The sequence below is a fragment of the Gymnogyps californianus genome, chromosome 13, assembly GCF_018139145.2.
Source record: "Gymnogyps californianus isolate 813 chromosome 13, ASM1813914v2, whole genome shotgun sequence".
Taxonomy (NCBI): domain Eukaryota; kingdom Metazoa; phylum Chordata; class Aves; order Accipitriformes; family Cathartidae; genus Gymnogyps; species Gymnogyps californianus.
This window is the reverse complement of record NC_059483.1, coordinates 3,546,084-3,558,023: the sequence shown is the minus strand read 5'-3', so window position 1 is coordinate 3,558,023 and position 11,940 is coordinate 3,546,084. Positions and strand designations below refer to the sequence as shown.

Genomic DNA, 11,940 nt, shown 5'->3' with positions numbered 1-11,940 from the left:
TAAGTAAATTAAATCAGAAGGGAAGAAAATTCCTACCAAAGAAAAGACAAGCCAAAGCATCAATTGTTGAAACAGTGAAAAAAGAAGTCTTAAAATTTGTCAAGGGATTAAAAGTAGAAGCGTAGCAGGAAAAGAAACAAAGATTATTTAACTATATCCAGCCACCATCTCTGAGAGCCACTCTGCCTTGCCCTGTATGGTTTGCTGAACAAATTCTCCCCTACTCCCCACAACAAGAAAGACTACCATGAGAAATAGAAATAGTTCTGGTTTACTTTACAATCATTTGATTCTGAAAGTATGAAATAAAGGAAAAATAATTTGGGGTCTTAGGTCAGCATTGCGAGATGTGTAATCTTTCCGATCAGAAAGTTGGAACTGTAAGATACGAGTTATTTATTTTTCCTACAGCATCTTGCTCTATGACTAAAGATCCCTGGAAGAACCACAATATAAAGAATAAAAAAAATTATGATTTTTTTTTTAAATTCATAGAGCTTTTTTATGAAGCTCTAGACAGAGGTAAGGGCTGAAAAGCATGCTTATCTTTAGGTATTTGAGTAACTCCACCAAAAGCAAACAGCAAGGCCCTGTCATGTCTTGCGTGTAGTTGAGCAACAGCTTCTTTCACTGCATTTGCTTCATACTTTCTGAGATTTTCACCTGTGTCCACTAGTTATGGATAAGTCATGAAATATTTGGAGTTTACTCCAGGTTCACGTATAGTCTGCAAAGTTTAACAGAATGAAAAAGTTATGGAAACTGATACTTTTTATGTGATTTACTGCATTTTATGGTCTGTTATGTCACTTACAACATCACATACAATGTTCAGCCAAGTTTAATATTTTGTCTTCAAACCACTAGCTCATCTCAGCTGTTTTACTAGCCTGACTTACTTTATATCCTAAACTGAGAGGATGTATTTTCTCTTTCTAGTATGCCCACACTATCTCCTTTATAACATGAGATATTCTTAAAATGAGATGTGCCTACCCAAACAGCTATTGTGGTATAAATCAAATCAATCTTTTTTGACTGCTACTTTGAATTTTACTCCAATTCTCTTGAAGGCTATTTCTCACAGGTACTGCTCATGAAAACACACTCACAGCTGGGCTGATTTGCTGAGTTTCCAAAGGATATACAGTGTAAATTGGGCTAACAGACACATAGGAATAGGCATCTCGATTAAGATATGTGGAAAACATTGTGATTATCAGATGCCATCCTTAAAAAGGCTTCTGGTCAAAAAAGCTTAAGTATAAAACATTTTCATTTGTTCATCACTCTCCAGAGTTTTGCCAGATGTTCTTTGCTTTAGATCCACTGAAGTAGAAAAGTCTGACTACATTCACCAGTAAAAAACAATTTTATCCCTAGAAAGATGGGGTTGTTAACTTTTCTGGATTAGTTAAAATATTTCAGATATGAAATAAAGATTAAAAATCAAAGATATTTTAAAAAATTAAATATTATATTCTCGTTACTTCTGATAAAAATTATTCATACAATTCCAGGATTAGGAATCTCAGAAAAACAAGTGTCACAAAAAGATGAAAGCTGACAACAATGCTGATCTGGCTTTTTTAAAATTTAGAGGAAATAAATTGAAGTGGTTGAAGAGTACAAAGGGAGATGAATATGTATACAGCTGATAGCAGATACAGATGATGCGATTTTTTGACGTGCACTCTGTGCAGTTGCTTATGGCCCTGCAGAAGGCACTTGGGTTGACAGGGTGCCAGGGCTGGAGCTGACCTGGCTGGGGTGAAGCTGGGGAACTGCCTGAGGGTGCACGCTGAGCTAATGCATCAGGACAGCTGATCATCTTTGGGGATGCAGGAGAAGACTCTGCTGGTGTCAGTAGAGCAAGACCTATTTGTAGCAGCTGAGAAAATCCTCTAGGAATTACAGAGCTATAGGGCAAGAAGATTGCACTTGGCAAGCTGGGGACTGAAGCGATGACACAAGGTGGGGTGAAGCAGTGGCCTTTGGGAAGTAGGTTGTACCTTCCTTCTCTCATTACCAACAAGCAGATAAAATAGGTGAATAAAATCAGACATGATTACTGCTAACATTTATGTTGCTTCCAGAATACAACTATAAAGCAACTAGTTTTTTGGGTTAATACCTCTTCTTCCCAGCTGTGTAACTGTACTGCAAACTTTCTGGGTTTCTTGGTCTCATGTAAGACATCTGAGAACTGGAGGATGGTCCAGTCACTAAGCTTTATTCAAGGATCTGGGATCATTTATTTGTTCTGTCACTAGTATTCGGTTACAGCGGTGAAAAAATCACTTAATCTCCATGAAAGTTTTCCTTGCAGGAACCTCTGAGATTTTAAGGAAGCAAATGGGTCTCACCCCAGCCCACATGTCTGTTGTCCCCTTGTGTTTACATGCTGTAATTAGACTCTGTGGGTCACCAGGAGGATACAGGTTCTAGTGAAAATGATGAATAAGCAACCTTTATTTACTGCTACTTCTGTTTTAAAAGGGCGCAAATGAGGGGAAAAGAAAAAAAAAAAACCAACCAAAAAACCCCAAACCAAACCCTGAAACCAGGCCAGCTAAAGTATACAAAAGTAATATATCAAAGGATGTGAAGGGTTAGAGGAGAAGGAAATGACTGATTCCCTTAGACTGTGATGTGACCTTCTGGACCCCATCACCAGAAAGAGAGGCCAAAAGGCAGAGGAAAGCAAAGCCCAGGACCACCGCCCCACCACGATGTACCTCCCGATCTAGAAGCTATTTGCTGGTCTGCTAGAGGTCCTCCCTCTCCCTCTCCCTCGGTATGCACTCTCACGGACCATAGCGAAACATCTGTGTTGCCAGAGTTTGGCCACGGTCAATGAGCTGCCTGTCTTTCAAAGGGCGACGTGAGGCTGACACATCCGCTTCATCAGGTGAGCAGGGAGGTAGAAGTGCCAAACACTGCTTCCAGTCGCGATCTAAAGCACAAGTATGAGGTAGATGGGAGAGATTTAATAGATGGCCATAGGAAATATGCAAAGCAGCTAGTCTTCACTGTCACTTGCAAAATAAATCACCAACACCAGGGATATGCGATTTTATTATCAATCAGGCTTGAAATATTTCCTCCTTAATAGCCAAATGTCTGGAGGTGGATTCTCTGCTGAATATAATAGCAGACCTTAACTTTTGACCGAAAGGAAAGGACACCAAAGGACACTTTTATGTGTAAGAACACGCTAAAGATGTCTCATCTTAAATTATTGTTTTTCTTTCACAGGGGAAGAAACCCTTCATGGTCCTATTTTTATCCAAGAGCCATATGATATCACTTATTCCATGGGCTCAGCAAATCCAGAAATCCTTCTGAACTGTACAGCTAAAGGATATCCACTCCCATACTACAGGTGAAGTCAACTTTGGAAAAGTATTGTCTCACTTTAAATCTTTTAACTGTGTTTTAATCAGTAGTACATCGTCACACATACCTCAAAATGTGTTGAGCACTCACAGCAAGAGTATACGTAGGTACGGTAAATTTGAAGAATGAAGGAAAAATATTTTTGCTAGTCTACTGTTAAGAAAACTAACACAGGAAAAGAAACCACATCGTTGAAAATTGTCCCCAAAGTATTTTAAAACATACAAAATTACTTCTGAATCCACAGAACAGCTGTGAAAAATGGAAATGCTGCACATCTGTATTTGACAAAACTTTCCATACATCAGTAAATGCTTGGAAAGCAAAAAAACAACATCCTTGCCCATTTCTAATTCTAACATTTCATGTACATATTTATAGTGTTTATTTAGAGAAACAGCAAGGCACAGCTCTAGTATCTAGCTTACAATACTCTGTAGACTCACTTAATAAAACCTTGGTACATAGGATTGTTTGTTTATTCAATAACTATGAACTCATCATTTAAAACGTAGCTTGTTGCACCAAGGATCTGGAAACCTGAGTCTAATAAGAGGAAAAGCTGGAAATCTGGAAAAAAATGACAGTGTTCTTTCTTCAGAAAAGAATGGGGAAAATAATGGTCTGGGAAAAGGAAAATATAAAAAAAAAAAAGAAATCATTCATGCAAGACATGAAAGAAAATTGTGTCCTACCAAATACTTAGTACTTATTCAATAGCTTTTAATTGCTCACACAACAGTTTCCTCTGTAAAGTATCACTACTAGCTATCAACTTGGCTTTTGTAGTTCACGTATTAATTTGTTTCCAAATATTGTGCTAGTAAAGGAATACTTTACCTCCTTTTCACAGTGTAACTTCTCTTCCTATGAGTAGAAATCCTCACCCATTTCCCATCCCATTTGTTCTTCCCGTTTTCACCATGAACATCTACTGGTTCACGTCATGAATTTCAAGTCATTCCAGTTCATCCATCCCTCTGCTTCATATCCATTTATACAGGCAGCTTCCTCAGAGACCTATACAAATTATTGACTCTTGTGTTCCAACCATGGACTCCTCACATGCACAAATAGCAGAGACATCAGGTTTCATTAGGCAGGAGAGCTATGAAGTCTCCTCCCATCATATATCTGATATTCATATTTTCTCTTTCACTTTTTTCTACCCATCCATTAATTAAATTCATTATTTTCTTTGCACTATAAGGGCGTTTTGCAAAGCCTCAGTTACTCTAGTAAGACGAGATCAACATCTGGGGATGGATCCTGAACCGTCTAGGTCAATTAGAAGTTATCAGTCTATCACTGCTGCTATTACAACCTGGGAGCTTTTCACCATAACTTGAAAGGAATGGGGTCTTCAGCACTTTTCTTTGATTTCACTGGAGCTAATGCCAGTTTTGTCAGATAAGGATTGAGCCCATATATTTAAAGTTCCAACAATTTTAGATAAATCAAGCACAGTATGAAATTTTAATCATATTCTTTGTTGAGTGATGGAAAAGAACAGCAAGGACTACTGCAAGGTTTTTCTTTGATTCAGAAATACAGAACCACTACAACAGGAATAACGTTATATACAAGCTAATTTGCTATTTAGCACCTTTTATATAAATAAATATGCTGATTAAATACCTTTTCTTTGAAGAAATGCTTAGCATTTCCTAAAAGTTTTATTTTATTATGTACTATGTTAGTCTTATAGACTCATCGAATATAGCAGTAACTTTTTGCAACTTCTTTTCAAAACCCTGTGTGTCTAACAACCACAATGCAAGAATTGTATAGAATTGAAGTAGGCATAAGGGCTAAGTAATAAAAAATGAGACACACTGATTTCCTGTTGGACACTGTTGGAAGTAGCAGAGCACATAGATCTGATTACAATGGCAACAAAAATATGGATAGAAGTATCTCTAAAATCAGCACATGTGTTAGGAAATCTATATAAATGTCCTGATAAATGCCATTTTATCTATTATGCCTTTTGCTATAAAGTCAAAATTGTTTATAATATCAGGCACATTATTTCAACTGTTTCCCTGTGTGATGTTGGTGGTAAACATACATAACTTTTCAAATTAGATTTATCATTTTTTGCACTTAAGCTTTTCTGTTATAGTTGATTGAGGGATTATCATCAACTAACTTAAGAATTTTGCTTCTTTTTCTGCTTACAGCCTATCCATGAACATATCACAGTTCCACAGTTTTCTTCCATTAAGTCATTCAGTTCAGTACAGCTAGCCTTCCTCCACACTGAAAAAAAAAACCCGAAAGAAGTCACCTAGAGCGTGCCAAGCAAGTGTTTTCTGCAGTATTTCGACATTTCCTGTTTGGTCTCAGGTGCTTAGTTCTAACTCTTTTTCTGAACTTACATTCAGTATCCAGAGTAATCACGTAATCTAGCATTTTCATGCAAGTTTCAAATTGAGGATTTTTTCCCCTCAATAATCTTCACAGAGAGCAGTCAATTGAACAAATAAATAAGAAATCCAAGGACAGCATAAGCATTATTCATTATAACAATATTTTAGTATTTCAGCATAACTTAGAATGATGCAGTAAAGCAAGATAAAGAGATTCAAATTCAATCCAAATCAAAGTACCACAGAAGATAACTGTAACAGACAAATAAAAGTGAGGAGAACAAAAGCACAAGTCTACGATGATTGCAAATGACATAAAATATGCTTATAATCATTGCATAAAATTGCAGAATGATTCCCAGTAACCCCCAAAATATATTTATCTTATTCATAACCTCGAAAAACAAATGACAACCCTGCTATAGTGTACTTGTTCACTAAAATGCTGTCCCTTCACTCATGGCATGTTCTGCTTCAAAAGTGGAGTAGAATTAAAAATGCCTTCAACCACTGTTGGCTTGTACACAGTCAATAGTTTTTAAACTTTCTATTTTCTTCCTCTGTGGAAATACTGTATACTAGGGGGTTTTGCAAGTTTCTTTCCCAATTACAAGAAAGTCTCAGGTGACTTAGCAGGACATTTCCATTTGAATGCAAATAATCTAAGAAACATATAACACAACAAAGACTTAAAATAATACATATTTTTGTTATAGCAGTACACTGAAAAGGCAATTCATTAAATCACGTATGCATATATCCACACAGAAAGTAGTTCAAATTAGGGAAAGATATATACACAAGTAAGACCTTCTAGCTATGATAACTTTGGTACAAAATCATGATGCAGCCATGCACACTTTGTAAAACTTCCAGGATTTTACATGCAGAGCTGGAGAAAGCTCTTTCAGCAGGAAATTCTAATAGTCCTAAATGTATGTTTTTTTAAAGGCAAATAAAACAGATTCATGAAATATTGCATTTGACTTTATCCAAAATATTTGCACATTGCCTAAGTGGAATCTTTTACTAATTCCTTAATTGCTTCAACATTCATACATCGATAGTTTCACTGAAATTGATACACCTTCACATTTCATTTCCAAAAAGAAGTCACATCTTCTGAAAGAAAATGTTTCCTTTTTCTAAATAGTTTCTATGGAACAATACTATTTTCCAGAGTATAGAAATAGGACTCATTTAATTATAGCTACTTAGACATTATATAACACTGTATAGTATCCTTACAGATGTGATCAGAAATTTCCTGGTTAATTACCCACTTATCAGAATTCATAGTCTTATGTCAAAAGTTCTAATTTTCCCTACCAAAATATCAAAGATCGTAGGTGACCGAACAGCAGTTTTATCTCCCTGAAACAAACTTCTTGCTCTGAAGCTCATTGTCAGCCTCTGTAAGTGTTGGATTGCAAGCCAGATGCCTCATGCCTGTATTTTTTCTATAAAGCGGCGGCTCCAGGCTGAGGACTCTGCCTCCTCAGCTCTGCTGGATTGACTTGAACACGGGTCGGGGTGTAGGGAGAGGTGTCGGGATCGTGGTGTCAGCAGATACATGGCCCAGAAGAAATTCTGCTCAGAGAGGATAAGGGAAGTCTAAACACCAGAGAAACCTGTGGGAATGGAGCTTAACAGTCAACTTGTGTATAATGAAACATATTGACATTTCTCAAACAAGTCCTAAGAATATTTGTATTCTGCACAGATCTCTAATATTTTACCATTTTTCTAAGTTTTATGTGCTTCCATCTTCTTTGAACATTTTTAGCTAGATCAATATTTTTTCAGTGTGAAAACATGATAGAAATTAATTATATTATTTTTTCCACAATTCTTTTATAAGATATTACCCTAAAGACAGATTGCATGATTTGCAGTTGCATTGTAAATACACATTACTCACATATTCTTGTGCATTAATAAATTCTACCCCTCCCCATTTTTATTTGCTTGGAGATGGAGACTATTTGAATAGCAAATCACAAGTATTGATTAAGTAGTATAAGAGGAAATCATCATATATTACAAGTTTATCCTTACATCAGTGATTTGACTGCAGTGTACTTTAGAAGGAAGTTCCCAACAAGTTCAGCATCAAAGATTTAACATAACCCAGTGGACTGGAAGAATACTGGTATACTGGTATTTTCCAATGTTAAGATAAATTGGTTACAATTTAAGAAAAGAGAACAAGAGAGAACAGACTACCTCTTGCTGGAGAATTTTAAATCAAGATGGGAAACAGGGGAGGTCCCACATATGTACGTTCTGAAAGTCTTTAACTTAATGAAGAATTTATTGGGAACATTTTATAACTGGTGTTCTATAAAAAGTTAGATTTTGAAGCAAATAAATAGAATACGATCATTTGTTCTATGAATTCATAAAACACACGGTTGTTTTTCTTAAGTTTGGACATATCAATATGATTTGAGAAGTCCTACATTCCTAGGGAACTAATGAATTCAGTATCAGAACATAGCATATTTTTTTAAAGTTTAGATTCTGAAACAGTTGGTCCAAGATGCATTTCCTATAATTGATGAAAAGTATTTTCCAATGGTTGCATGAAGTTCGCAAAAATATGTAGGTGATCCTTGCCTTAACAGGCTTATGTTAAAATTTTCTTAAAATAATTCTTCAAAGATTACTGTGTATTAGACAGTATACTGCAGAACACAGAAAGTCATTAAATCATTGTCTATCACATGAATTCATTAATTCGCTTCCTTCGGTGATGTAAACATATTAATTAGGAAAAAGCCCACACCAGGAGATGAACCCCTGATCTATATGCAAAGTTTAATAATCATTGTACCGCAGTGATTAGAATGATTATGGGGATACTGTGAAGAATTCATTTGCGGCAACTAAGCCAACAACTTTGCATTTGTTTTGAAAAACAATTACAGAGCTTAATTGGGAGCCATGTAATGATGACAGCAGTTATTTCAGTGATTGATTCCAAAATTAAAGAGAACTGGCAAACTAAATACCAGAATATCCTATATTAGAAAATTAAAAGGTTTAGACAGCATGTACCGTATGCAAATCCTGAAATATGGCAAAATCCTAACACTGATACAGACTACTGCTTCATAGAACAGGCTCATGGATGGGCACCAGCTAAGATTTTGCTCATCTCTGGAAAAAAACAAAACAAAACAAAACACCCCAAAATAACAGCAAAAACCTAGACCGACTCGAGCAAAATATAAAAAGGGAATAGAGCAGAGGTACGGAAACGTCAAAAATCAGCTGCAATTGGTAGGAAGAATTACTGATGGTCCACTGTTGCGTCTAAATTTCTTAATGTTGATGTATTCATGAAAGAGGAGGCAGTGATTCAGACCCAGATAAATTATTTAATGTTACTAGAATTTGTTCACATAATTCAATTGATTTCATATTTTAATCAGTCATTACTCATCTTTAAAAACAACAAGTGCCCACTTGAAAGGTCAGAATCCTCGCTTCCTCTGTACATATTTGTCAAGATTCCCCTTGGAACACAGAATTGCGTTTCACAGCACAGTTTGAAAATCTTCCTCCAAAAGAACAACTACCTGTGCAATCTGATCGTGTAGAGAAAGGTCTGTGGGTGACAGAAGTAAAGTATTGTGCTGTATATCCAGGTCAGATCTTCCAGGAACATAGCTATGGTGCAAGTTTCCTTCAATTTGTTAACTGTGGAATCTACCATCACTGTCAGTAAGTTCACAAGAAAAAGAAATTTTTTATGCTGTGATCCTTCAGATAATTAACAAGGAGACAATTGTTTCGAGGACTACCATAAAGCCTTCTGCAAACCCAAAGTGAGCTATTAGCAACTCTTGTGTGGTCTTTGCATCCTATGGAGGGGTAGGCATCACGCCCACATACGTCAACAGAAATGATACAGGCTGAAGAGATGGTTGTGGTATAAAATTAGGACAAGAAAATATGTGGTTATGTAGTTTTAGGATTGCTGACAACCTGAAGTGTGGCATTAACAAGCCCAGAGCTTGCAGACGTCAAGGTCTGAGGTCCTTTATTCTTCCTTTGGACCTCATGTGGACAACAAAAATTCCACCCTTATATGACTAACGGTAAACCCACAATGTTTCCCTTCTTAAAACATATAATATTTATTTTCTTTGAAATATAAATTTTATTTTGACATTTTTAAATAGCTGTGTCACGTTGCAGACACAATCCATTTTCTACTTAGTGGACTAGCAGGGACAAATCATATTTTAAAATAGCAGCATTCTCATCATTAAATTATCAGTCTCAAACTTGCTGTATAAAAACTTCTCTCTCCGCTTTCGTCTGTCCTGTGAAGTGTAATCCTTCCTGATGTATATCTCCAAATCATTTTTGTAACCAAATTTATGACATCATTTGCAAGGACTGTAAAGCACATGCAGGTACCATTTATATTATAAAAAATAAGGTAGCTGTAGTCGAGGCATATACCATACTCTCAACTGGATGGATAACTTAGTTTGTATGAATAAGTTATAATTACTTTTTGTAGACATTTGGATGAACACTAGTGACTAGCATAAAAGCAGTGAAGATTTTTCAAAGAACAGAATTACTGATATCATTAAGATTGATATAAGAAGCAGTCTTGTGTGAAAAATGATATAATGTTGTGATATTTAACTACATTTTTATCATTACAGGTATGCTACAGCACACTATTTAAGATAAATATGAATAGACTCTGTAAATTATAAGCATAATTTGATTTTTTTCCCCTCAAAGGTGGAAGCAAAATGGCACAGATATTGATCTTACCATGAGTTATCACTACAGGTTGGTTGGAGGCAGCTTGGCAATCAATAACCCACATAAAAAACAGGATATTGGAACATACCAGTGTTTGGCCACAAATTCATTTGGAACAATTCTGAGCAGGAAGGCAAAGCTTCAATTTGCATGTAAGTTGGGAAGATCATATTTATTAGAGCATTATTTTTTGATTAATTCTGCACATGAACTGTAATTTATTGGATAATTAAAGAATCATCAGTGATTCTGTTCAAAAGGTTTGGCTTACTTCAGCAGTCCTTATTCTTGAAAAAAATCTTTCCTAGTAAATATTAATAACAAAACCAGACATCTGATGGCTGCTAGCTCTCAGGAACAAGAATAACTTTCAGAAAATTGAAAGGTCAAGGAAGGTGAGTGCAATTATTTTCACTTAATAAAGGTGTTTCCACTTTTTAAGACAGTGCTTTCTTTGCTATATTGCAGGTAGTTACAACTGGGGGGTGAAATGTTGCAAAAAGTTAGGATTTCTATTTTCTGTAGCATAATGAGGTCTGAGTCATAAAAACATTGTACCCCTAATTGCCACACTGATACTTTGTTACATTAACAGAGTGAGAAACACTCTTTTTGCTTACACAGTGTGCAAAATAGTGAGCTATGCTCTGAAATGTTTCATATTTCAGCTCGATTGGGTAGAGCACATATGCTGTCTTGAGACGATTTAAAATTTATTTTAGGTTTGCTCCGCATTTCACTTCTTCACAACTTCACAATCTTTTTCACAACGTTTATATGTGGTGACCGAGTTCTGTTAATGCCCTGGGGGGGGAACAACAGCAACAAGAACAAACCCCCAGATGTTACTTCCATTCCTTTTTCTTCAGTATAAAGGTCTGAGCTGTCTGTTGCTGGGAGAAAGCAATTGTTTTCAAACCTCATTAATAAAACATGTGTCTAAAGCCAACCTTGTGTCGCTATTTCAGACACCAGCAAACGTATTAATTATTAATCTTGTTCCATTTCTCATAGCAAATCTCATGTCGCAGGGGTTATACAAAGGAGACATTAGAGGTCAGGATGGTTCACAAACTCTCTTTTAGTAGAACTGATCAAATGGTATATCGCTAGTATCTCATTTAATAATGTTTTACCCTGAATTTCTCAAAGAGCTTTTGATTCCCGAGAGCTGGTCAAATGGAAACAAAATTTTGATTCATTATTTCCCTACTTTTTCTGAAACATCTTTGCAAGCCAGCCTTCCTGTATGGGAAATTATTTCAAGATCTGGAGATGAAAATTGTTTAGTGACAGAACAAAACCCATTTTAGAAAGAAGCAAGAATAGATGGCCACCTCAAAATTGTCTATGGAATCTGTAATCCCCAAGGAAC

The 11,940-nt window shown here is 36.0% G+C and overlaps 1 protein-coding gene across 1 annotated transcript in view; it reads left to right on the top strand.

Moving 5' to 3' along the window:
* Positions 1-10,560: 10,560 nt before the first annotated feature.
* The window catches only part of LOC127021492 (contactin-6-like), an 82,925-nt gene continuing 81,545 nt past the window's right edge, over positions 10,561-11,940 (top strand). Inside the window, exon 1 of the mRNA XM_050904578.1 lies at positions 10,561-10,717. Coding sequence (XP_050760535.1) covers positions 10,576-10,717 — 142 coding nt within the window. The 5' untranslated portion in view covers positions 10,561-10,575. The remainder of the gene's footprint in view (positions 10,718-11,940) is intronic.